The 24,912-nt window shown below is 39.6% G+C and overlaps 2 protein-coding genes and 1 pseudogene across 2 annotated transcripts; 1 reads left to right on the top strand and 2 right to left on the bottom strand.

The window, feature by feature from the left end:
• On the top strand, positions 1-1,086 carry LOC125079883 (60S ribosomal protein L17-like; annotated as a pseudogene).
• Positions 1,087-2,393: 1,307 nt separating this feature from the next.
• On the bottom strand, positions 2,394-3,338 carry LOC125079169 (olfactory receptor 4D6). Its single transcript, XM_047692630.1, has one exon. It carries the CDS (start codon positions 3,336-3,338, stop codon positions 2,394-2,396), a length of 945 nt encoding a protein of 314 aa, XP_047548586.1.
• A 17,686-nt stretch (positions 3,339-21,024) lies between these two features.
• On the bottom strand, positions 21,025-21,987 carry LOC125079882 (olfactory receptor 5A1-like). The gene has a single exon (XM_047693606.1). It carries the CDS (start codon positions 21,985-21,987, stop codon positions 21,025-21,027), a length of 963 nt encoding a protein of 320 aa, XP_047549562.1.
• Positions 21,988-24,912: the final 2,925 nt, after the last annotated feature.

Below are 24,912 nucleotides of genomic sequence, written 5' to 3'. Positions count from 1 at the left end.
ATGTTGGAGTTCCAGTGGGAGTTATTAAACAGTTTCCAAGTCATTACTGCATGCAAGTCCACATGTATGTACATGCACACCCACCCACCCACCGCCACACACACGCACGCACACACACACACACACACACACACACATGCACAGATGCCCATACTTCTATGCTTTCCAAATTCTTGTAAAGCCCCAGAAGGAATAAATCTATCTATTCTGTGATTCTCTGAGTTTTAGGGAAGCATATTAATAGAAACAGCTAATGTCATATGATTATTCATTCTCAATGTGAGCAACATGTCCAAGGGACAAAAATTGGTTCTTGGAGCGGGGGGGCAAAAATATCTTAGATTAGAATGCTGTGTGGCTCTTCAAAGCACGTCAGTCCACAAAAAGATACACAGTATATCTTTGGTATTAAATTTTCTTATAGGAGAGGATTAGGAAAAATACCTAATACAGTTCCTTGGAGGGGGACAATAATTCTTAAAAATTTGAGAAGCACTGGCATATGATTAGAAGTCTTGTCATAGCCTCTTTCCTAAGCGACTTCTGAAAATGGTTATTCACTTGATGCAGAAAACCCTACAAAATCATGCAAATCTCCGTATTCATTTTAAAAACACACATAAAACTACCCAGGCCGTCAAGGGTGTGCATATCTGAAAAGTGACCAAGTATCTGAAGGATGTCACTTTGCAGAAGCTGTGTCTGCCATTTTGTTGCTATAATGGAAGAGCTGTTTGGCTCACCCAGGCCAAACGGTGGGGCTGGATACAGGGTCGGTGGCCCCAAGGGAGGACTGAATTCTTACTGCACATGCTTAAAAATGCAGAGAGTCATGCTGCACCTAAGGGTTTAGATGGAGGTTCTTTGGTCACTGAGCACGTTCAGGTGAACAAAGCCCCCAAGATGTGGTGTAGAACGTACAGAGCTCATGGTCAGATTAACCCACGTATGAGCTCTCCCTGCCCTACTGAGATGATCCTTACTGAAAAAGAGAAGGTTGTTTCTAAACTAGAAGAGGAGGTTGCATCCAAGAAGAAACTAAAGGAAAAAACCTTATGGCCTGGGAGTAAATTCTGCATAAAATAAAAACAAAAGTAAAAAAAGAAAAAAAAAAAAAGAAAGTCTTGGCCTAATGTCTCTGTCTCATAGGACTCAGTGAAGATCACAGATGTGTGTCACTTACTAGGACCTTTTAATGCATCATAACAGCTTGCAAAAAAATTGTTCTGTATGTTACAATATCCTGATTTCCTGTATGTTGCTTCTTTACTAATTGATTTTTGAATGACGATTGTAGGCTGAAGGGTGGAATTTGATGTGAGCCTAGGGAACAAATAGACATTTATTGTCTTTCTACATATTAACTTCTGTGGAATTCTTCTTAGGAGAGAGGTGGATTATGACACGGACCCAGTGGCTGTTCCTAAATGACCCTGCGTATAATATGTTTCTTTCCTCTCCTGGTACACAAAATGGGTCTTGAGTGTGTGGAAAGGTGTTCCTTAGGTATTTTTGTTGTTGCTGTTCTAAGTGACTTCTCTGGAATTGTCAGGCATTCAAAAGCAAAAACTGTATATTTTCTCCAACTATAAAAGCTCTGAGGGTGAAAGAGGAAGAGAGAGAGGGAAGAAGAAAGTTAGGTTAGCATAAATTACCATGGTGGGTTTTGTACAGCTATATCCCCAAACTGTACTTTTGAGATTAATTTCAGTGGGCAAATTAGTAGAATGGACCCGATAAGAGGAAATTCTTGGTCCATGTGTAGATTTGTCCAAGTGTATATCTGACTGAATACAACTTTTAAAACGTTTCTTCTCTTTTCACTAGTTGGTGAAATATATTGGAGATTCTGTATTCAGAATATTAAACCAAGAAGTTATTTTAATAACTAACTGGAAATACAGGGTCACTAGACAGAGCATGTATGACATAGACACATCCATGATTTTCATATGTGTGTATCTAGGATTAGAGGGATTGACAGTAGGGAACATGGACTGTATGCCTGATTAATGAATGGTGTTAATCATCAGAACGACCATCCTCTCAACATTTATCATTCTTCATTCTCATGAACACCTTGTAAATGGACAATGTCATTTTCATATTGCAGGTGGTAAAAGGTAAAATATGTTGGCATGAGAATCAAAGATTGCACCAAATTAGCATTAGGTCATTGATTTTCATCTTCTACCTCCTGCTCCTCCCAAGTTCACAAGCCCAATAGCTCATGATCAAGCCCATCTCTTCCTTTAGTTGTTAGATTCCTGCTGAGAGAGTTGAGAGGTTATGAGGATATACAGAAATGATTGGTGAGACAGCTAGTGGTCTGTTGCCTCAGGATAGCAGTTTGCGGAAACCAGATCATAGATTTCCAGTCTCCATGTGAGTGCTCACCCCAGCTTACTGCTCTTGGAAGGCCCAAGCCTTCTCTGCAGTCTTTTCATGGCTGACTTCATCTCCTGGTTCCTCAGGGTGTAGATCATGGGGTTCAGCATGGGGGTAATGACCGTGTTATTGATGGACACAGCCGTGTCCATGGGCAGTGTAGTGAAGGGCCTGCAGTAGATATAGATGCAGGGCACGAAGTGCAGAGTCACCACGAGGATATGGGAGGTGCAGGTGGACAGGGCCTTTTTCCGACCCTCCCCAGAGTGAGCTCTCAGCATCGCCAGAATGACAGTGTAGGACCCCAGCAGCAGGAGGAACCACAGCAGAGTCACGAGCCCATTGTTAGAGATCATGAGAAGCTCTAAGGCAAAGGTGTCAGTACAGGCCAGCTTAACTACTTGGGGCACATCACAGTAGAAGGCATCCAGGATGTTGGGGCCACAGAAGGGGAGTGGAAGCATCAAAATTATCTGAACAATTGAGTGCAAACCACCACCCACCCAGGAAGCCACCACCAAGCCCACCCACACCTCTTTCCTCATAATGGTCACATAATGCAGGGGTTTGGTGATGGCGAGATACCTGTCATAGGCCATCACAGAGAGGAAGAAAATGTCTGCCCCACCAGCAAAGTGGAAGAAGAAGATCTGTGCCATGCAGCCATTGTAGGAGATGGTTTTCCTCTCTGATAACAGATCCACCAAGAACTTGGGAACGGTGACAGATGAAAAAACAATGTCCAGGACTGATTTGTTCCGTAGCAAAAAGTACATGGGGGTGTGAAGGTGGGACTCACAGCTAATGGTCACCACAATGAGGGCATTGCCTAGCACAGTTGCTACATATACAACAAGGAAGACCACAAACAAGAAAAATTCTAGCTCCTGGAAGTGAGTGAGTTCCAGGAAGATGAATTCCTTCACATTGGTGTGGTTGCTCTGGCCCATGGTGCAGACCATCCTCCTCCACATCTACCTTGGGAGAAAGTATGTTCAGGTTAGGAGTATAGTGTTGTGAGGGGACAGCATCATTTATTGTATATCCTTACAAGGCTCTCTTGAGAACACAGATCATCATGACTACTCCGAAAAACTGGTGAGGGTCTCCCCTTTTGTGGCCTGAAAATTCTTTATCCTGATGATTCTTGTTTTCTGATGGAAATACCCTGACTGGACAGTAAAAGCCATCCTACTCCAGTGCCTTTCCTCTGACAAGAGGGAGATGGCAAGACTATGGTCATTTGACTAATGGCTTGCCTTCTGTCCTGCAGGAGTGTCTTCCTCACATGTATGAAGGGCTTTATACATTACCAAAGGCTTTCACCTGCAGTGTCTCATCTTGATTTTCATTCTCATGATGTCTCTGTGGGGTCTGGAGAGTGGGTATGATCATCTCCACATAGGGGAAGCTGAAGCTTAAGAAGTTAATGTCTTGCCCACATTTGCACAACTGCAAAGTTAGTCAGTGGCAAATCAAGGATTCAAATCCAAATATTTTTTGGACTTGACAAGGAACAAATGTTAATTGGGGTCTTCTTCTTTTTTTTTTTAGTATCTGTAAGATTTTTTAAATTTAGTTACTGCTTAAATGAAAATGCCATCTATAATGTTACCAAATTATTCAGCAGTTATAGCTTGAGTATATTTTAAATTCACTTCAAAATATAGCCATCAAATGTTTCTATTACAAAAAAACATTATTTTTAAGCTCTTTACTTTAACATAGAGTAACAGGAAGTTTTACACACACACACACACACACACACACACACACACACAGGACCCATGCACTTTTTATCCACCCTCTGCCAATGTTAGCATCTTTCATAGCTACAATACAATAACCACACCATGAAACTGACATTAGTACAATTCACACACCTTTTTCATATTTTACCAGTTACACATGCTTTCACATGTGTGTATCTAATTTTATTCAATGTGTAACTTTAGGAACTACCACCATAGTCAAGATGCATCATATGTTACAACTTATAGCCACCCATACCTCCTCCCTCTAAAGCTCTATCCCCTAGACACCACTAACCTGTTTTCTATCCCTATAACTACATTATTTCAAGAATGTTATATAAATTGGTTTGTATACTGTGTAAACTTTTGTCATTAGCTTTTTAATTGGGCTCTTCTGAGCCTTCTTTTCAACTAGGCCTGGGCCTTGGCCTTCTGTGTCTTTCCTTGCTGAGAATCCTGCTAAATCAGTTCAGCAAGAAGCTGAACTTTAAAAAAATTTTTTTATTATTTATTTATTTATTTATTTATTTTTAAAATTTCTTTTCAGCATAACAGAATTCATTGTTTATGCACCACACCCAGTGCTCCATGCAATACATGCCCTCCTTAATACCCACCACCTGGCTCCCCCAACCTCCCAACCCCTGCCCCTTCAAAACCCTCAGATTGTTTTTCAGAGTCCATAGTCTCTCATGGTTCACCTCCCCTTCCAATTTCCCTCAACTCCCTTCTCCTCTCCATCTCCCCATGTCCTCCATGTTATTTGTTACACTACACAAATAAGTGAAACCATATGATAATTGACTCTCTCTGCTTGACTTATTTCACTCAGCATAATCTCTTCCAGTCCTGTCCATGTTGCTACAAAAGTTGGGTATTCATCCTTTCTGATGGAGGCATAATACTCCATAGTGTATATGGACCACATCTTCCTTATCCATTTGTCTGTTGAAGGGCATCTTGGTTCCTTCCACAGTTTGGCAACCGTGGCCATTGGTACTATAAACATTTGGGTACAGATGGCCCTTCTTTTCACTACATCTGTATCTTTGGGGTAAATACCCAGTAGTGCAATGGCAGGGTCATAGGGAAGCTCTATATTTAATTTCTTAAGGAATCTCCACACTGTTCTCCAAAGTGGCTGCACCAACTTGCATTCCCACCAACAGTGTAAGAGGGTTCCCCTTTCACCACATCCTCTCCAACATACGTTGTTTCCTGTCTTGCTAATTTTGGCCATTCTAACTGGTATAAGGTGGTATCTCAATGTGGTTTTCATTTGAATCTCCCTGATGGCTAGTGATGATGAACATTTTTTCATGTGTCTGATAGCTATTTGTATGTCTTCATTGGAGAAGTGTCTGTTCATGTAAGAAGCCCCTACCTTGACATCTGATTAAATGTGTCATCCCTTAACCCTTGATATCTAACTCCTTGTATCTAAGTTCTTGGCTTATCTTTGTAAGATCCTGTAAAGCTAGTTTAGCAAGAATTCCTTGGTCTGGAAGTGTCCTTTCATAATTTTCCATCTGCTGACCCCTTCACTCTGCTCGTTGGCTATAAATCCTCTCCTATCCTTATTGTATTTGGAGTTAAGCTTAGTCTCTCTCCTTTATTGCAATCATCTTAATCCCTGTTGCAATAGTCTTGAATAAAACATGTCTTTCATTTTAAACAAGCATTCAGTGAATAATTTTTGTGTGAATGACTCCAGAAGTTTTCTCCCAGTACCATTCTGGCAGAAGAGAGAATCTGGAACTTACTTTGGTTTATCAGAATTATAGTGGGTGGATAGGGCTTAAGTGGTTCACTAAATAGCCTGAGTACTTAATCTTCACCTCCTCCTTTAAAGGAAAAGAAGAATCAGGCCCTGATAAGTACTCCTCCCTGCAGTCAGAGACCCTTGGACCTGACTGGGCCCACAGGGCTCTTTATGGAGTGTAGAGCTACAATCATTGGTATTATGGACAAATTGACTGTTAAAGCTTCAGGGGTGACTTAATCCAAAACTCTTCACTTTAGGGGTGAACAGAGAAGATTGTTTATTTTTTCAACAACAGTCCGACTTGGTGAAAGGCAGAGAATTTTTTTTTTTTATATTCAAGTACTTTTCTGTTTCTTTTTTGTTTGTCATGAAAACACTGAAGATCTACCCTTTCAACAAATTTCAAGTATACAATAAAATATTTCTAACTGTAGTCACCATGCTCTACATTAGATTTCCAGAACTTATTCATCTTGCATAACTCAAATGTTGTGCTTCTTGACCAACACCTCCCATCTCCTGCTCCTCCCAGCCCCTGGTCACCACCATTCTACTCTCTGTCCCTATGAGTAGGGCAAGTTATACTAAATGAAATAAGCCAGGCACAGAAAGACAAGTACTGCATGATCTCATATGTAGTACTAAAATATTCTAAGTATTCTAAAATAGCTGAACTAAGTATTCTAAAATAGTTGAACTAATAGAAAGATATTTTTAACCAGGTTTGATGATTCAAACCTCAGGGATTTTCTACTATTGCTATATTATAGCAAAATAGGTCTGTTTGTTTTTTTCAGATCAGATATTTGGCCATCAGAGGACAAAACTCTTTCAATAAGAGTATCTGTATGCCCAAGGACTTTCATATAGCACATAAGTTTTAAAAATTCGAATAGTTGAGATGATGAAAATCCAGTTCAACAATAGAAAATACATAGTCCCGGAATCTGCAGGAAAGACATTATATCTAAAGAGAATAGGCTAAGAAAGAAGAGAGTAAACTAGATGAAAGGAGAAGTGAGCACTTCCCCCAAAATAATAGCGTAACAAAGCGTACCACAAACAACCTATTCCTTGAGGTTTCTTTTTCCAGTTCTGTTATACTTGGGAGTTTTTTACAATTTAAATTGAGGGCTTGGGACATATAAAAAGCCTCTGGGAGGATCTGGGTGTTTCAGTCGATTGAGTGATTCTTAATTTTTCGCTCAGGTCATGATCTTATGGGAGGGGTCATGGGATCATGAGGGGTCCTGGCATGGAGCCCTGCCTTGGGCTCTGTGTTCAGTGGGAGGTCTGTTTAGGATTCTCTCTCCTTCTCCCTAAGACCCTCCCCACCTCAAATAGATAAATAAATAAAGGAGTCTTTGAAAAATCCTCTGCAATAAACTTCTCTGTTGATTTTCCTAGATCCCTTATATTCTTCTCATTAGAACAATTTAATTCCTGTTGAAAAGTGAATTTAATTTTTTTTTAAAAGTATGATAGGAGGGGCGCCTGGGTGTCTCAGTGGGTTGGGGCCTCTGCCTTTGGCTCGGGTCATGATCCCAGAGTCCTGGGATCGAGCCCCGCATAGGGCTCTCTGCTCAGCAGGGATCCTGCTTCCTCCTCTCTCTCTCTGCCTGCCTCCCTGCCTACTTGTGGTCTCTGTCTGTCAAATAAATAAATAAAATCTTAAAAAAAAAAGTATGATAGGAATCCTATGTATGCCAGCATCCAGGAACATTACATTACCTAGAACTGGCACTCTGTAGTATTTTAGTGCCACCTAACAAGTAACAGAAAGCTTTGCAAATGGTAGTCTGTATTCAGAATTATGTTATTGTCTTTAACAAGGATGTCTACCTAGAAGAGCCCACCTTAAGACTGTATTAAGGGCAGGGAAAAAAAAGACTGTATTAAGGGCAGGATCTGTTCAGTATCCCCCATTTGAGACCACAAGGGAAACATTTGTCCTAAACCCCAGTGTAAGGGAGTGTTCCCCTGGGAACCAGTAAGATTCTTCCTCATAGACAATGAAGACCATGTACTGGACCATTACCCCTTGCTTTGTCCTCCATACACTCGAAACATATATGTGGCTTAATTTCCTACCCCATACTTTTTCAAGTGTAGTCTCTTAACAGTTTCTTACATTTTATTGTTTTATTATGTGTGTTTTGGTGCTGTTGCTATAAGATCTCCCTAATTCTTTATAGAATGCAATAGATAAATACATTGAGTACTAAGGTAGAAAATGGTTTTCATAGGTATATGGTAACCAGGCAGGTTGAGAATGAGCATTGGTCATGAGGCTAGACTGGACTGGGGGGTTGCTAGCCAGGCAAATATAGCAGTCTTGGGAGACAAGGGTAGGACAGAGAATATGGAAACAAGGGGTGGGTGGATGGCATCGGGAGTCAGGCTTATAGAATATATTTAGGTGAGAGATCACAAAAGTTATATATTGACCTCTTCAGTTTTCCTAGTTGGGCCCTTAATTACTGTTTTCAAATAATGCGGCTCTCAACATTTTGTAAATGCATTTTTGTGTGCACCTGTAAGTCCAGAAATGGACTTACTAGGTCAAATAATATGTCAGTTTTCTGGTTTTAGCTGATGATGAAGATATTGTAAAGAAACAGCCTGATTTTAGCTGTGTTTGAATGATTGCTTTTGCTTTTTGTTTGTTTGATTTCTTTTTAGAGGTAGATGTTATGAGTTGAAATAAATTATGTTACTTTTTAAAACTTCTCATGGGAATAGAAGACTGAAGATTTTGTTATCTCAGTAATAAACATCAAAAAAGTTAATTAAAATATTAGAAAGAAGTTTAACTAAATGTTTATATAATTTGGGGGATAGAGGATTTTGTAATCATGGCACCAAAGATTATTAGATTTGACTGAATAAAAATAGCAAAATTTGTGTTTTAAAAGCATGAAAAATAAGTTAAAAATAAATGAAAAACCTTGGAATATATATGTAAAAAACATAATATAAAATAGGCTTAATATCATTGATGTATAAAGACTTTTGTCAATCAATAAGATACTTTAAAGCAAAAATGGATCATAATTTGCAGAGAAATGCAGTTGGTCAGTCTACATATAAAAAGATGGTCAGCTCCATATATGGTGGGTAAGAATGTATTCACAAGGACAAACTTTCTGGGGTCATTCTGGAAATATGTGTCAAAACTTAAAATAAGGGGGCACCTGGGTGGTTCAGTGGGTTAAGTCTCTTTCTTTGGCTCAGGTTATGATCTCAGGATCCTGGAATCAAGCCCCACATCGGGCTCTCTGCTCAACGGGGAGCCTACTCCCTCCCCGCTGCCTCTCTGCCTACTTGTGATCTCTCTCTCTGTCAAATGAATAAACTAAATCTTAAAAAAAAAACTTAAAATAAGAAAATCCTTAAATGCAGAAACTCTACTTTAGGAATTTATGCTAAAGTGTTAGTAAACCCAGAGCTTAATATTGTAAGTACAAAAAAAGTTGATCATAGAGGAGATTAGAATTTAAGTTAATGTCTGATATATTAAATTGTTTCAGTAAGTTATGGTATGATGGAACAATCTAGTATTACAGTCATTCAGATTGAAAATGTAGAACTTGTAGACTTGGAAATATTCCCTTTTAGTAACAGATCAAAACACTGAACTTATCATATAATGTTATCTTGGGGAAAAAATTTACATGCCTGGAAGAAATCTGGAAAGATATTGCAATAGTAGCAGCCATTACCTGTGAATAATTGGGTTTTGGTAATTTAACTTTAAGAAGACATTCTATTGTGTCCAATTAAAAAAAAAAAGATTTTAAATGCCTTCTGATTTTGAAAAAAGAAAACCCAACCTGACATATTTACAACTTGAAGTAGATTTTCCCATTAATTTGAATTCTGATATTATGCCTCTTGTATTTTTCTCTTCCTTTTCTGTAAAATTGTCTTTAGAAAGGTGATTTCTTAGAAAAGTTTAGGGAAGACAGTGCTAAGTATTCTCATGATATTTAATGGTTCTGTGAGACTGAACCATTGGCTCAGTCTCACAGAATGAGTTGTGACTCATTTTATCTATTCTATCATCAATGGCTGATGTCTAGAAGACAGCCTGGGACCAGCTAAGTCAGATCTCAACACTGGTGTTGAAGTTGCTTACTATTGGTTTCTCTTTTGAATTAATGTGATTCTACTCACTCTTCTGGTGAATCATCTTAGAAGGTTCCAGATTTTGGTGCAATGTCAGGACAGGATAGAATGGTGATCTTTCTATCTCATAAGCCCAGGGCTGCATTATGGACCCTAGAAGCACCTTGTTCAAAAGAGCACAGCCTTTGAATTCAGGTTCAAGCATTTTATTTTATTTTTAAAAATTTTTTCCTTTTTTTAAAAAATTATGTTCCATTGCCACTATATAGTATATCATTAGTTTTTGATGTAATGTTCGATGATTTATTAGTTATGTATAACACCCAGTGCTCAAGCATTTTAAATGTTGACTGTGTGACCCTGAGAAACTTAACTTTTATGCACTTCCCAATCTTCCTCTGTGGAAGGGGAGGCACAAGGCTTACTTTGCAGACTGGGGTTTACTTGTGATAACCTAGCACTTTTACCACCTGTCCTTATGTATCTATTTGTTTCTGCCTCTTCTTCCAAATGTAAATTCCTTGAGGGTGGAGACTTTGTTTTGTCACCATTGTATCTCTTGTTCCTACCTGGCATATATCAGTTATTCTGTGATTCTTTTTGAATAGAAGAATGGACAGGTGGACGGCTAGAGTCTGATACACAGCAGTGACTCAACAAGTTCTTGTTTGTTTTCACATCATCTCCAGCTTCATCCTAAATGTTCCCCTTTGTCCCCCTATTCATTTTTGTTGCTGCATAAGTCCTTTGAATGAAAATTCATATAACAGCACATTGTAAACTTCAAAGCACTGTAGGATCATGGGGTATTAATATCACCATAATGTTAACGGCGTTATATTATTCTGTTTCTCTCCCTGTATCCTGCTAGCTTTTAATCTCTTTTTTAAGAGAAAGACTGTACCAGTTATTTTTCTATATATTGTACATGCTCAGTAATGTTTATGGAATGAGTTTTAGTGAAAAAAAAAAATCACTTCTAATTTGAATGTATCTTGAGAAGCCTAGCATTTTACATAAGAGGCAAGAGATCTTAATCAGCCCGAGACTTTTAGCTGTGATGGACAAATACTGCAAGAATTGCACAGGGATATGGTATCTTTCAGGCACTGGAAACTGAACGCTATTGAGATCCTAAAATTGTGTGTGGGTTAAGCCAGGTTGTCTGCAGATGTGTCTTTAGGTATCCTCACCTACCTCTGCATTTAACAAGGGAGACTGCCAGTGGCCCCATCTTCATTGCTCTGCTCCTCTTTTCCCAAATGCATGCACAGTCTACACGCTACCTTATACACTGAATTGGAAGAATCATATAATAATCAGCATAGGGAATAGTGTCAGATACTTGTAAGAAATATAATTTTCAGTGGGGAAGCTGGCAGTTGCAGATGCAATGGGAGTTATTAAAAAGTTACTAACGTGTATATATTGGGATTTTTCCATCTGTCTTTCCAGTTTAATCCCACTGTGGTCTAGGAGTTTACCTTGTATGATCTGTGAAGGTGTAAACACCACATTCTATGGCCCAGAATATGATCTCTCCTGGTGAATGTTCCATGTGAGTTTGGGAAGAATGTGTATTCTGCTGTTGTTGGATGAAATGTATTATAAATATTAATTAGATATAATTTGTTAATGTTGCTACTTAATTCAACTGTATCATTATTGATTTTCTGCCTTTGGGATCTTAAATTACAGGTAGAGGGATGTTGAAGTCTCCAGCTCTAACAGTGGGTTTCTCTACCTCTTCTTGTACTTCTATCACTTCTTGCCTCACCTATTTTGATAATCTGCTATTAAGTGCATGTGCATTAATCATTGTTACATCCTGGGAGAATTAGCCCCTTTATCATCATCATTATAAAGATCTTCTTTTACTCTCTGATAGTGTCCGTTGTTCTGAAGTCCACTTCATCTCAAATTAATGTATCTATCCAGTTTTCTTCTGGTATATTTTTCTCCAGTGCATTACTTTAAATCTGTGTCTTTATAATATAAAGTAGGTTTCTTGTAGGAAACAGATAGTTGAGTCTTTTAAAAAAAAATCTACTCTGTGGTTTCTGGCTTTTTTTTTTTAAAGATTTATTTATGTATTCATTTGAGAGAGTGAGAGAGGGTGCGAGTGCAGGGAGAGGGGGAGAGGGAGAGAGAAAATCCTCAAGCAGACTCTCCACTGAGCAGGGAGCCTGACATGGGGCCCAATTCCAGGGCCCCGAGATCATGACCTGAGCTGAAGGCAGATGCTTAATTGACTAAGCCACCAGGTGTCCCTCATTTTTTTTTTACACTCCACATATAAGTGTAATCATATGGTATTTGTCTAAGGCTGACTTATTTCACGTAGCATAATAAGTCCATCCATGTTGTCACAAATACCAAGATCTTATCTTTTTTTTTTTTTTTTAAAGATTTTTTATTTATTTATTTGACAGAGAGAGATCACAAGTAGACGGAGAGGCAGGCAGAGAGAGAGAGAGAGGGAAGCAGGCTTCTTGCCGAGCAGAGAGCCCAATGTGGGACTCGATCCCAGGACCCTGAGATCATGACCTGAGCCGAAGGCAGCGGCTTAACCCACTGAGCCACCCAGGCGCCCCAAGATCTTATCTTTTTAATGGCTGTGTAATATTCCTGTGTGTGTGTGTGTGTGTGTGTGTGTGTGTGTGTGTATTATATCTTCCTTATCCATTCGTCTATTGATGGACACTTGGACAGCTTCCATATTTGGCAATTGTAAGTAATGATGCAATAAACATAGGGTATATATTTTTGAATTAGTGTTCTCATTTTCTTTGGGTAAATACCCAGTAGTGAAATTATTGGATCAAATGATAGTTTTAGTCCTAATTTTTTGAGGAACCACCATACTGTTTTCCACAGTGGCTACACCAATTTACATTTCTACCAACAGTGCGCGAGGGTTCCTTTTCTCCACATCTTCACCAACACTTGTTTCTTGTGTTTTTGAGTCTAGCCATTCTGACAGGTGTGAGGTTGTATCTCATTGTGGTTTGGTTTGCATTTCCTGCAACAGGTTATTTTTGAGGTTAGGTTCCTATTATGCAATGGGAGTGATATCGCTTATCTCACGGGGCTGTTGAGATCCCTGTTTCAGAAGAAGTATATGAGGTTTAAAATAAGGTTCCAGGCACCAAGTGAGTGCTCCTGAAGAGGACCATATTACCAATGGTGGTTCTTGGGCATTGGTAGAGTATATGTCATGGACTCCATGTTGACATATGCTAAGTACAGAAAAACTGAGTCCCCTATGATGAGTTCAGAGGAAGGTAGTTGTAGAGGTGATGTTTGGGATGCAGTTTTCTTGAGATTGAAGCATCAATCAAGGGGCTCTGCTTTTTTTTTAAATTTAATTTTATTTTTTCAGTGTTCCAAAATTCATTGTTTATGTACCACACCCAGTGCTCCATGCAATACGTGCCCTCCTTAATACCCACCACCAGGCTCACCCAATCCCCCACCTCCCTCCCCTCCAAAACCCTCAGTTTGTTTCTCAGAGTCCATAGTCTCTCATGGTTCTGCCCCCACCTCTGATTTCCCCCAATTCACTTTTCCTTTCCTTCTCCTAATGTCATCCATGTTATTCCTTATGTTCCACAAGTAAGTGAAACCATATGATAATTGACTCTCTCTGCTTGGCTTATTTCACTCAGCATAATCTCTTCCAGTCCCGTCCATGTTGCTACAAAAGTTGGGTATTCATCCTTTCTGATGGAGGCATAATACTCCATAGTGTATATGGACCACATCTTCCTTATCCATTAGTCTGTTGAAGGGCATCTTGGCTCTTTCCACAGTTTGGCTATTGAGGCCATTGCTGCTATGAACATTGGGGTACAGATGGCCCTTCTTTTCACTATTTCTGTATTTTGAAGGTAAATACCCAGTAGTGCAATTGCAGGGTCATAGGGAAGCTCTATTTTTAATTTCTTAAGGAATCTCCACACTGTTTTCCAAAGTGGCTGCACCATCTTGCATTCCCACCAACAGTGTAAGAGGGTTCCCCTTTCTCCACATCCTCTCCAACACATGTTGTTTCCTGTCTTGTTAATTTTGGTCATTCTAACTGGTGTAAGGTGGTATCTCAATGTGGTTTTGATTTGAATCTCCCTGATGGCTAATGATGATGAACATTTTTTCATTTGTCTGTTAGCCATTTGTATGTCTTCTTTGGAGAAGTGTCTGTTCATGGTTCTGCCCATTTTTTGATGTGGTTATCTGTTTTTTGAGTGTTGCGTTTGAGGAGTTCTTTATAGATCTTGGATATCAGCCTTTTGTCTGTAGTGTCATTTGTGAATATCTTCTCCCTTTCCGTGGGTTGCCTCTTTATTTTATTGATTGTATCCTTTGCTGTGCAGAAGTTTTGATCTTGATGAAGTTCCAACAGTTCATTTTTGCTTTTGTTTCCTTTGCCTTTGGAGACTTGTCTTGAAAGAAGTTGCTGTGGCCGATGTCAAAGAGGTTACTGCCTATGTTCTCCTCTAGGATTTTGATTATTTTTTTTATCTTTTCTTTAAAAATCCAATTTAGATTGGAGAAAGAACATTTAGATTGAGAAAGAACATTCACAGTTTAAGGGTAGGATTTCCTAGCACCATAAATTCTATTTGTTATTTGATAAGTTTACACAGGAAGGAGAGGCATAGGGATATACTACTCTGAATATTACCATACAAACAAATTAAAATGACTTATTGTCAGGGATTTTTGATATAACAGGGATCCTTGAACTTTTATTGTAATGGTATAGAGATTCTCTGAACTTAGAAGAGGGGATATTCATTCCTTGAGACAGAGGGGTAAGTCCCTGCCCTCACCATAAAACAAAGAAATCTGTCTGCACCGAGAATCACACAGAGAGAAGGAAACCTAACATAAATTCCATAAGTTACATATATTATATAATTTAATTCCCATATTTATTGTGCAAAATGGATGTGAAATTAAATATTAATCAATTTTAAATTAGTATCACCCCCTTGGTAGATCTAGAGGAGGATGTGACAGCACCATTGACATTCATAAATTGTTAGTCAGCAGTTTGTGGCTCTGGGATTGGAACCTTGATCATCTGATAAATACCCACCTGGCAGATTATCATGTTAATCACATAAAACAGCCAGTGTGCTGTCTAGCACAACGTTCCATGAGTAATAGGCAAACATTAACTCCTTTATGTATACTGTGGAGGAATGGTGGGAGGCATCTTGGGAGTTGATCCTTCTCCAATTAGATGATAATACCAGAACTAATAAAACATGTAATTTTATTGGTGTGCAAGTCCCAGAATGTTTTACATATCTTACCTCACTGAATTGGCTCGTGACAGTTTCAAATGTCTTAAAATTTGTGGCTTGACCATTTGAATCAACAGTTTTTATTTGACAGGTGTCTTAACCATGAAAGTGAAATGGATACATGCATTGGTGTCAAGGTAAGCAACCAGACCTGTGTCAGGTTGGCATTTCCGCGCTTTCCTTGTGAGTGCGCCCTCTTCTGGTCCAGAACTTGTCCTCCAAGTTCCCAGGTGCTTAGTACCTTCTTTCGCTCTCAGATCCTGACTGTATTCACATCTACGAACCTCAAAGAGTAAAGTAACCTCTATTAAAGGGGGAGCTTGGTATTTTAAGAGGGACAAGCCTTAAACTAACAGATGAGTTTCAGATGGTAGAATTCTAGGCATCAGCATGCAAATAGGGGGAGTTTGGAGTTTGGGGACTTCCCCTGTGCTTAGAATATATGTCACTCCTAATTTTTTAGGTAGGGGGTTGACGGCAGGCAACCTCCTCAGGAACTTTTTTTTTTAATTTATTTTCTTTGAGGCAAAGATTCGAACATGGGTCAGGATGCTAATCAGGATGTCATCAGAGGGACAGAAGAGGAAAAGGAAGGATCTGGGTTGAGTTTATAGAAAGACAAAGTCTAGAGCAATGCATGGAGAAGAGATACTCAAGGAGTTTCTGTTCTCTGGCTGAATCTTATAGTCCCCGGTGGGTTTGTAAATAGTAAATAAGCCCGGCTGGTACATGACACTCAGCAAATGCCGACAGTCTGTGGGCACACTCCCTCCGTCATGCACCTGCCAGTCTGTTCTCTGAGTACTTTGTACTTGGACTGACTTTGCATTGCATGTGGTCTAATCAGGCACATGTAGCTCCTTTCCATCCTCACGTTACTGCTCTCTAATAAGGCCATGAGAATTTACATCTGGCTTATTCATCTACCCTCCTGGGCACAGGAGAGTATGTTTGTGGCAGATGCTAGACATGACAAGACAGAGGGAGATTGGAGAGAAACTATAACCTTTAAAAAACTATTTTCCAGAGGAGAACACAGGTAGCAACCTCTGTGACCTTGGCTGTAGCAACTTCTTGCTAGACACGTCTCCAAAGGCCTGGGAAAAAAAGGGCAAAAATGAACTTGGGACTTCATCAAGATAAAGACCTTTCACATGGCAAAGGAAAGAGTCAACAAAATGAAAAGACAACTGACAGAATGGGAGTAGGTATTTGCAAATGTTTTATCAGTTAAAGGGCTAGTGTCCAAAATCTGTGAAGAATTTATCAAACTCAACATCCAAAAAACAAATAATGCAGTCAAGAAATGGACAGAAGACATGAAAAGATATTTCTTCAAGAAAACATACAAATGGCTAACAGACACGAAAGAATGTTCAACATCACTTGGCATCAGGGAAATACAAATCAAAACCACAATGAGATACCACCTTACACCAGTCAGAATGGTAAAAATTAGCAAGTCAGGAAATGACAAATATTGGTGAGGACGTGGAGAAAGGGGAACACTTTTACACTTTTGGTAGGAATACAAGCTGATACAACCACTCTGGAAAACAGTATGGAGTTTCCTCAGAAAGTTGAAAATAGAGCTATCCTACAACCCAGCAATTGCACTACTGTGTATTTACCCCAAAGATACAAATGTAGTGATCCAAAGGGGCACCTACACTCCAGAGTTTATAGCAGCAATGTCCACAATAGCCAAACTATGGAAAGAGCTGAGATGCCCATCAGCAAATGAATGGATAAAGAATAAATAAATAAGAGATGTGGGGTGTGTGTGTGTGTGTGTGTGTGTGTGAATGCAATGGAATATTACTCAGCCATAAAAAGTGAACTCTTGCCATTTACAAAGACATGGATGGAACTAGAGGGTATTATTATTATTATTATTATTATTTTATTTAATTAAATTTTTTTTCAGTGTTCCAAGATTCATTGTTTATGCACCACACCCAGTGCTCCATGCAATACGTGCCCTTCTTAATACCCACCACAAAGCTCACTCAACCCCACCACCCTCCTCCCCTCCAAAACCCTCAGTTTGTTTCTCAGAGAACTAGAGGGTATTATGCTAAGTAAAATAAGTCAATCAGAGAAAGACTATGATATGATCTCACCCATGTGGAATTTAAGAAACAAAGAAGAGGATCATAGGGGAAGAGAGGAAAAAATAAAATAAGACAAAATCAGAGAGGGAGAATAAACACAAGAGGCTCTAAACCATAGGAAAAAAACTTAGGGTTGCTGGAGGGGAGGGTGGTAGGTATGGGGTAATGGGGTGATGGACATAAAGGAGGGCACGTGATGTAATGAACACTGGGTACTGTATAAGACTGATGAATCACTGGCCTCTACCTCTGACACTAATAATACATTATGTGTTAATTAATTGAATTTGAATTAAAAAAAGAAACTTTTTTGGTTCCTGCTAACACCTGCAGCTTTGGACAACAGAGAAGGGATTTCCAAAGTCCAAAGTTAGAGGGTGCATCTGGGGAGATGGTTCTTTATATCCCTATATCTTTATATCCCTTTATGTATATATAGGAGATACATATCCCTATGATCACTACATGTTCTCCTGAATGTCTCTGTGAAGGAAGGCTTTGCAGAATCCAAAATCCATGTCTTCACTAATTTTTCACTCTCTGGGGTGTAGAGGACACATTCTTACTTATGTTTTCTAAAAACAGAGATAATTAATTATATATCCTGGTGGTCAGACCCTCAGATTCCCTAGAGTTGATCAATCTTGGAATTTTCCTTTTTGGTCCATGAGGAAAACACACAGGAGGGTCTGAAAGACCGAGCACAGGATAAACAACTGATCATAGAAAACCCTGCCTTTCGCACTTCCAAACAGCCTGTCAGCATACAGAATCTCATAAGCATTGAGTTTCTATCATTTGCCAAGTGTCAGGATGGGCATGTTGCCTACGTTAACATTTTAAATCCTGCAAACCACCCATTTGCAGATAATTTGATGGACATTGACACTGACAAATTAGAAGGACACTTTGCACTACAGTCTTCACATCATGAGCCCATACTCTCTCCTTGGTACACATTGTGACTTTTCCCTCAGGTGACATAGCACAAAATACATGGGCTTCCCCTAGAATATTTTGGTTATTTTGGTGTGTGCACCGTTTAGGGCAGGAGTGGTGAATATCTTTTCTATGGAGGAAAAACATGCATATAAAAACAATAGAAGATGACAGACTCATAAGAAAAGCAACTTACTAGCTAAATATATGTTAACATTTTCATTAATTATATTAAATAAATATTTAATTTTAATTTGATATAAATTTTAAGTCAACATAATATAAAACGTTTAGTTCAACTGCTTTGAAACAGCATGGAATTGACCATTTATTAAATAGGTAAAATAAATAGTAAAAAGGTACAGCAAAGTTGATTCTTAATTCCTGTTATGGCCAATTAAAGGGAAGAAAGACACCTACATTAAGAAATAAGCTGAGTGAAGTAAGTCAAGCAGAGAGAGTCAATTATCATATGGTTTCACTTATTTGTGGAGCATAACAAATAGCATGGAGGACATGGGGAGATGGAGAGGAGAAGGGAGTTGAGGGAAATTGGAAGGGGAGATGAACCACGAGAGACTATGGACTCTGAAAAACAATCTGAAGGGTTTGAAGAGTTGGGGGGTGGGAGGTTGGGGGAACCAGGTGGTGGGTATTAGAGAGGGCACGAATTGCATGGAGCACTGGGTGTGGTGCAAAAACAATGAATACTGTTACGCTGAAAATAAATTTAAAAAATGATTATATAAAAAAAGAAATAAGGTATGACTTGTGAGGACTACAAGGTCATTTCAATTTTTGCCATCATGCATAGCTCTGTGTTGGGTATCCTTGGATGTCTGTCCACATCTTAGGATACGTTCCTAGAAAGACAGTAGTTAGGACTAAAGCATGTACTTCTGAATGATTTTTTTGATATATGTTACCAAGTCTTTAGAAAGACAGTACAATTTATGTTTTCACTATCTGTATATAAGAGGGCTTATTTTCTTGTATTTTGTTAACATTCAGTATTATGTTTACTTTTTTTTTGGGTTCATAAAAATATATTAGGGTACATGATTGAGTGTACACACTAGAATTAATTTTCTTTAACTTTCAAAGTTATTTAAAAGGCAGAACCTATTACAAAAGTAGCCAATTCTGATTCGGAAGCATTCAATGTGGGTGAGGCATAGTTGTAAATGTAATTACTCCCCACTGTGACCCCATGAAGTAGATGTCATGTCCACCACCATTTACAGGTGAAGCACAGAGAAGTTAAATGATTTGCCTGAGGTTACTCAGCTTGTGTGCATCACAAAGCCAGACTTGAATCCAGGAAGGCTGTCTCCAGAGATGGCCCCCACCCACCATGTTTACTGTCTTCCCTGTGGGAAAATCCATTTCCCTGAGAACAAGAGATCAAGCTTACTCCCTTGGATTTACTTCTTATCAGCTTGTATAACATAAAACAAGATGCTTAGATTCTCAAGGCCTCAGTTTACTCTTCTGTGAAGTGGAGATTATGTTTACTTTTAAGCTTTGCCTTTTTTTTTTAAAAGATTTTATTTATTCATTTGACAGAGATCACAAGTAGGCAGAGAGACAGGAAGCAGGTTCCCCACTGAGCAGAGAGCCCAATGTGGGGCTCGATCCCAGGACCCTGGGACCATGACCTGAGCTAAAGGCAGAGGCCTTAACCCACTGAGCCACCCAGGTACCCCTAGCCTTTGCCATTCTAATAAAAAAATTTTCTCATGGTTACATCTATACAGGTAAAGAAACAAGGATCTTGTAGGAGCAATAGGTTCATATAGAAGAGAGCAAGAGGAACTTGGAATGTGATGAGAAAAGGAGGGCATGATGTGAAATGGAATCGGGGGCCAAACAGGTAGAGGGATGATATGGTAGAAATCAAGGAGATGCTGAGCAAGTAGGCAATTTAGGTGACTGAGACTGGAAATAAGAGCACTGATATAATTCTGCGGGGTTCAGAATGTCTAGGCCCCTACATAGCTGAGATAGAAAGACAGTCAAAGGTGATATTCTTTAGTCTTAGCAAATTACTAGTCGTAATGGAAGTCCAACAGGAATGTCTTGGAAGAGTGTTTAATGGAGTAGGCATCTTGTTCTTTTAATTCATCTCAACCATACACAGTGTTATCTTTTTGGGTTCTGCCATATGCCAGTAGTAAGTGTCATACACTTGTGCAACTTCAGGGCTATTTGTTATTGAATGTGGAAGGTAGCATTTGGGTTCTGGAATCGGGAAGACCTGGGTCTGACAGGTTCTGCCTCTGACTTCCTGTACGGCCCTGGGTAAATCAGTCTTCCTTGCTGGGCCTGCATTTCCTCATTTGTAACAAAGGAATGACACTATGTGCTTCAGAGAGCTGCAATGAATATTTAATTAAATGATGTGCCTGGTACATACTAAGCATCCAATAAAAGGTGGTTGTTGTAATACCAACTGTGAGAATAGGGTGATGTTTCTGTGGAAGTAATGTCTTCCTCCTTTTCATTATTCATGGTGGGGTCAGCAGATAGATGGCCATGCACATAAGATGTCTCCCTCACCGATGCCAGAGGTGAAGGTAGATGCCAGGGATCATTTGTCTCTGTCAGTTTGGAGAAATGTATTTTCATTCATGAACTAGGAAAAACACTTTCTTCTTTTCCAACACCTTCCACAGGGCATCTTTGATCTCTCTGTTCCTCAAACTGTAAATGAGAGGGTTCAGCATGGGGATGACCAGTGAATAGAACACAGACACTACCTTGTCCCTGCTGAGTGAGTAGCTGGAGCTGGGTCGCAGGTACATGAAAAGGGCTGTCCCAAATAACAGAGTCACCACCATTAGGTGTGAGGCACACGTGTTGAAGGCTTTCCTTCGGCCCTCCACTGAGCGGATCTTCAAGACAGCAGCTCCTATGTAGCTGTAGGAGATGAGGAGGATGAGGAATGATGTCCCCCCGACAGAGAGCACCACGAGAAAATTCACCACTTGACTGGGGAAGGTGTCAGAACAGGAAAGTGCCAGGACCGGTGGGAGGTCACAGAAGAAATGGTTGATGATGTTGGGTCCGCAGAAATGGAGCCGAAATACAGAGCTGGCCTGGATCAGGGAGCTCAGGAAGCCACCGGCATATGCCCCAAGCACCATGCGTGTACAGAGGCCCTGGGACATGACGGCAGTGTAGAGCAGGGGATTGGAGATGGCTGCATATCGGTCGTATGCCATGGCCGTCAAGAGGAAGCACTCAGTGAGACCCATGCTGACAAAGAAAAAAAACTGAGTAGCACAGCCCAAGAACGATATGGTCTTTTGCTCCTGGAAGAAATCAGTGAGCATCTTGGGGGCCACTGTGGAAGAGTAGCAGATGTCATTTAAGGACAAGTTGCTGAGGAAGAAGTACATGGGTGTGTGCAGGTGGGAGTCACCTCTAATCAGAAAGATAAGGGCCAGGTTCCCGGCCAGGGTCACAAGATAGATACCCAGGAAGGTCACAAAGAGAAGGGTCTGGAGTTCTGGATGGTCTGCAAATCCCAGGAGGATAAACATGGTCACTGAAGAGCTGTTGTTCCAGGCCTTGGTTGTGGACATGTTTCCCAAGGACCACAAGGACAAGTTGCAGACCTGGCATAATAATGATAATCCACATTACAGGTGATGTCAGTCAACAAAAAATTACAAAGGGCATGAGAGGGACAGTACAGTATTGAGAAGATCATAACTTTATGCAAAGATTCTTTCTCTCAAAAGGCAGTTTTAGTCATTGTACTATATATGGTTACATAGTACTGTGTGATTAATGTGAGCTCAGGCTTTGGATTCAGACTCCCTGTGATCGTCTCCTTCTCTACCACTGAGTAGCCGTGTCACTTTGGGTGAGATATCCAACATCACTAGGCTCCAGTTTCTTTATCTTCCCAAATGGGTGACAGTACCCTACTTCACATATTTGTTTTAGGAATTAAACAAGGCAAAGTGGTAAAATGACTGACACATAGTCCATGACACATAGTACGACAAGTGAAAGTTGTCAGGACAGTTTTGTGGGTCCCAGATGAGTCATGTCATACCCTGAATTAACTAGTCATCTACCTTCTTCAAGTTTCCACACTGGAACAGGTAAATTAATAAAGCGACCAGGTTCATCTCTGTAGTCGTGAAATGATCAGAAGTTTAGAATGTTTTTAATCCAAAGGATTAGGCCAGAGGTATACAGAAGTGCTCTCAATTGTAAACTATTCTGAATATACTAAGTAGTTCCTTTTTCAAATTTGTCTGTAGTCAGAGCTCTAAGCTATTGACTTGTTAAGAAATGGGGACTCTGGATTTGGACAGCCTGTATTCAGTCCCTAGGTTTACCACTTAGTGTGATCTTGGGTGGGTCACTTGGACAGTGCCTCTGTCAATCAGAGATCATAGTAGCACTTACTTTGTTATTAGTATCTGTCATCAATCGTCTATTTCCTATCTTCTATCTACCTATCTATCTAATCTATCATCTGTCTATCATCTCCTTTAGCACATATCTGACCTGTAGTAAGTACTCTGTGTTTGTTGTTGCTGCTGTTGTTTAAACCTAAATACAAAGTTTCTTCAATCAAATTCCTAGAAATTTCAGTGTATGAAACACCTTTCATAGATCAAGGGTTGATTCCACCCATTTCACACGGATAATAATTCTTATTACCCCCCCCACACACACACACACTAAGTCTCAGTCCCTATAAATCAGGAGAGAACTCCCACTGTCAGCAGATCTCTGATGCTGAGGTCCAGTCCCTGCAGAAGGAAATAAAGTGTGGTCAGAGGGACCCTGTGGCTCACAGTGAATGGCTTTTATATGTTTGGAACATATCTTGATTCTTCCTTGGGTCTTAATGTGTTTTGATGAGCACTGGGTGTTATATGCAATAGTGAATCATTGAACACTACATCAAAAACTAATGATGCACTATGTGCTGGCTAACTGAACATAATAAAAAATAATTAAACAAACAATTTGGAAATCAGTGAAATTACCTTAACTGTCTTTAAAACTATACTTTTAGCCTATTCTACCTACCTCTTAAAGTACAGAGAATCTCATAAATTCCACTTTATTTTTAAAAATGGAAGTGTTATTTTATGAATTTAAAAGCAATATGTGAGCACTATAAAATAATTGGATCAATATGTAAGTGAAATGTTGAAACTAAAAGTAATGTGCACAAAAGCAAAAATGAACTTTTGAGACTTCAAGATAAAAAGCTTTTGCACAACAAAGGAAACAGTCAACAAATTTAAGAGACAATCCATGGAATGGGAGAAGATATTTACAAATGACATTTTGGATAAAGGGCTGGTATCCAAGATCTATAAAGAACTTATCAAATTCAACACCCAAAAAACAAATAATCCAGTCGAGAAATGGGTAGAAGACATGAACGTACCCCTCTCCAAAGAAGACATCCAAATGGCCAGCAGACACATGAGAAAAATGGGCCACATCATTAGGTATCAGGGAAATGCACATTGAAACCACAATGAGATACCACCCAACACCGGTTAGAATGCCCAAAATTAACAAGACAGGAAATGACAAGTGTTGGCAAGGATGTGGAGAAAGATGAACCCTCTTACACTGTTGGTGGGAATGCAAGCTGGTACAGCCACTCTGGAAAATAGTATGGAGGCTCCTCAAGACATTAAAAATAGAGCTATCCTATGACCCAACAATTGTACTACTAGCTATTTACCCCAAAGACACAGACAGAGTGATCCAAAGGGGCACATGCACCCCAATAGTCATAGCAACAATGTCCACAATAGCCAAACTGTGGGAGGAGCTGAGATGCTCTTTAGCAGATGAATAGATAAAGAAGATGTGGTCCATATATACAACAGAACGTTACTCAGCCATCAGACAGGGTGAATACCCACTATTTGCACTGACATGGATGGAACTGGAGGGTATTATGCTAAGTGAAATAAGTCAAGCAGAGAAAGACCATTATCACATGGTTTCACTCATATGTGGAACATAAGGAATAGAGTGGAGAACTACAGGGGAGGGGAGGAAAAACTGAATGGGAAGAAATCAGTGAGGGAGACAAACCATCAGAGACTCTGTACTCTGGGAAACAAACTGAGGGTTACAGAAGGGAGGGGGCAGGGGGATGGGGTAACCAGGTGATGGGTATTAAGGAGAGCATGTGTTGTAATGAGCACTGGGTGTTATATGCGACTAATGAGTCATTGAACACCACATCAAAAACTTATGATGTACTATATGCTGATTAACTGAACATAATAAGAACAAATCATATCAGTTCCTAATCAATCCAGGAAAAAAAAAAGAAAAACCTGGGAATTATGACATTCTATTTCCTGAAATAAGAGCTCTTAACATTTTGGTGTACACCTTACCTGTGCGAATATATGTATATGTGTCTGGGTGTTTATATCATAGAACACAAACCCTCTATAAATTACATATATTATAGAAGTCATTCCAAGTCAGTCCCTTCACAGTTTGGG

The sequence above is a fragment of the Lutra lutra genome, chromosome 10 (genome assembly GCF_902655055.1).
Source record: "Lutra lutra chromosome 10, mLutLut1.2, whole genome shotgun sequence".
Taxonomy (NCBI): domain Eukaryota; kingdom Metazoa; phylum Chordata; class Mammalia; order Carnivora; family Mustelidae; genus Lutra; species Lutra lutra.
This window is presented reverse-complemented; position numbering and strand designations above follow the sequence as displayed.

What these genes read in the sequence shown, in the direction of transcription:
- LOC125079169 (XM_047692630.1), bottom strand. Translation starts at nt 3,338, where the DNA reads ATGGGCCAGAGCAACCACACCAATGTGAAGGAATTCATCTTCCTGGAA.
- LOC125079882 (XM_047693606.1), bottom strand. Translation starts at nt 21,987, where the DNA reads ATGTCCACAACCAAGGCCTGGAACAACAGCTCTTCAGTGACCATGTTT.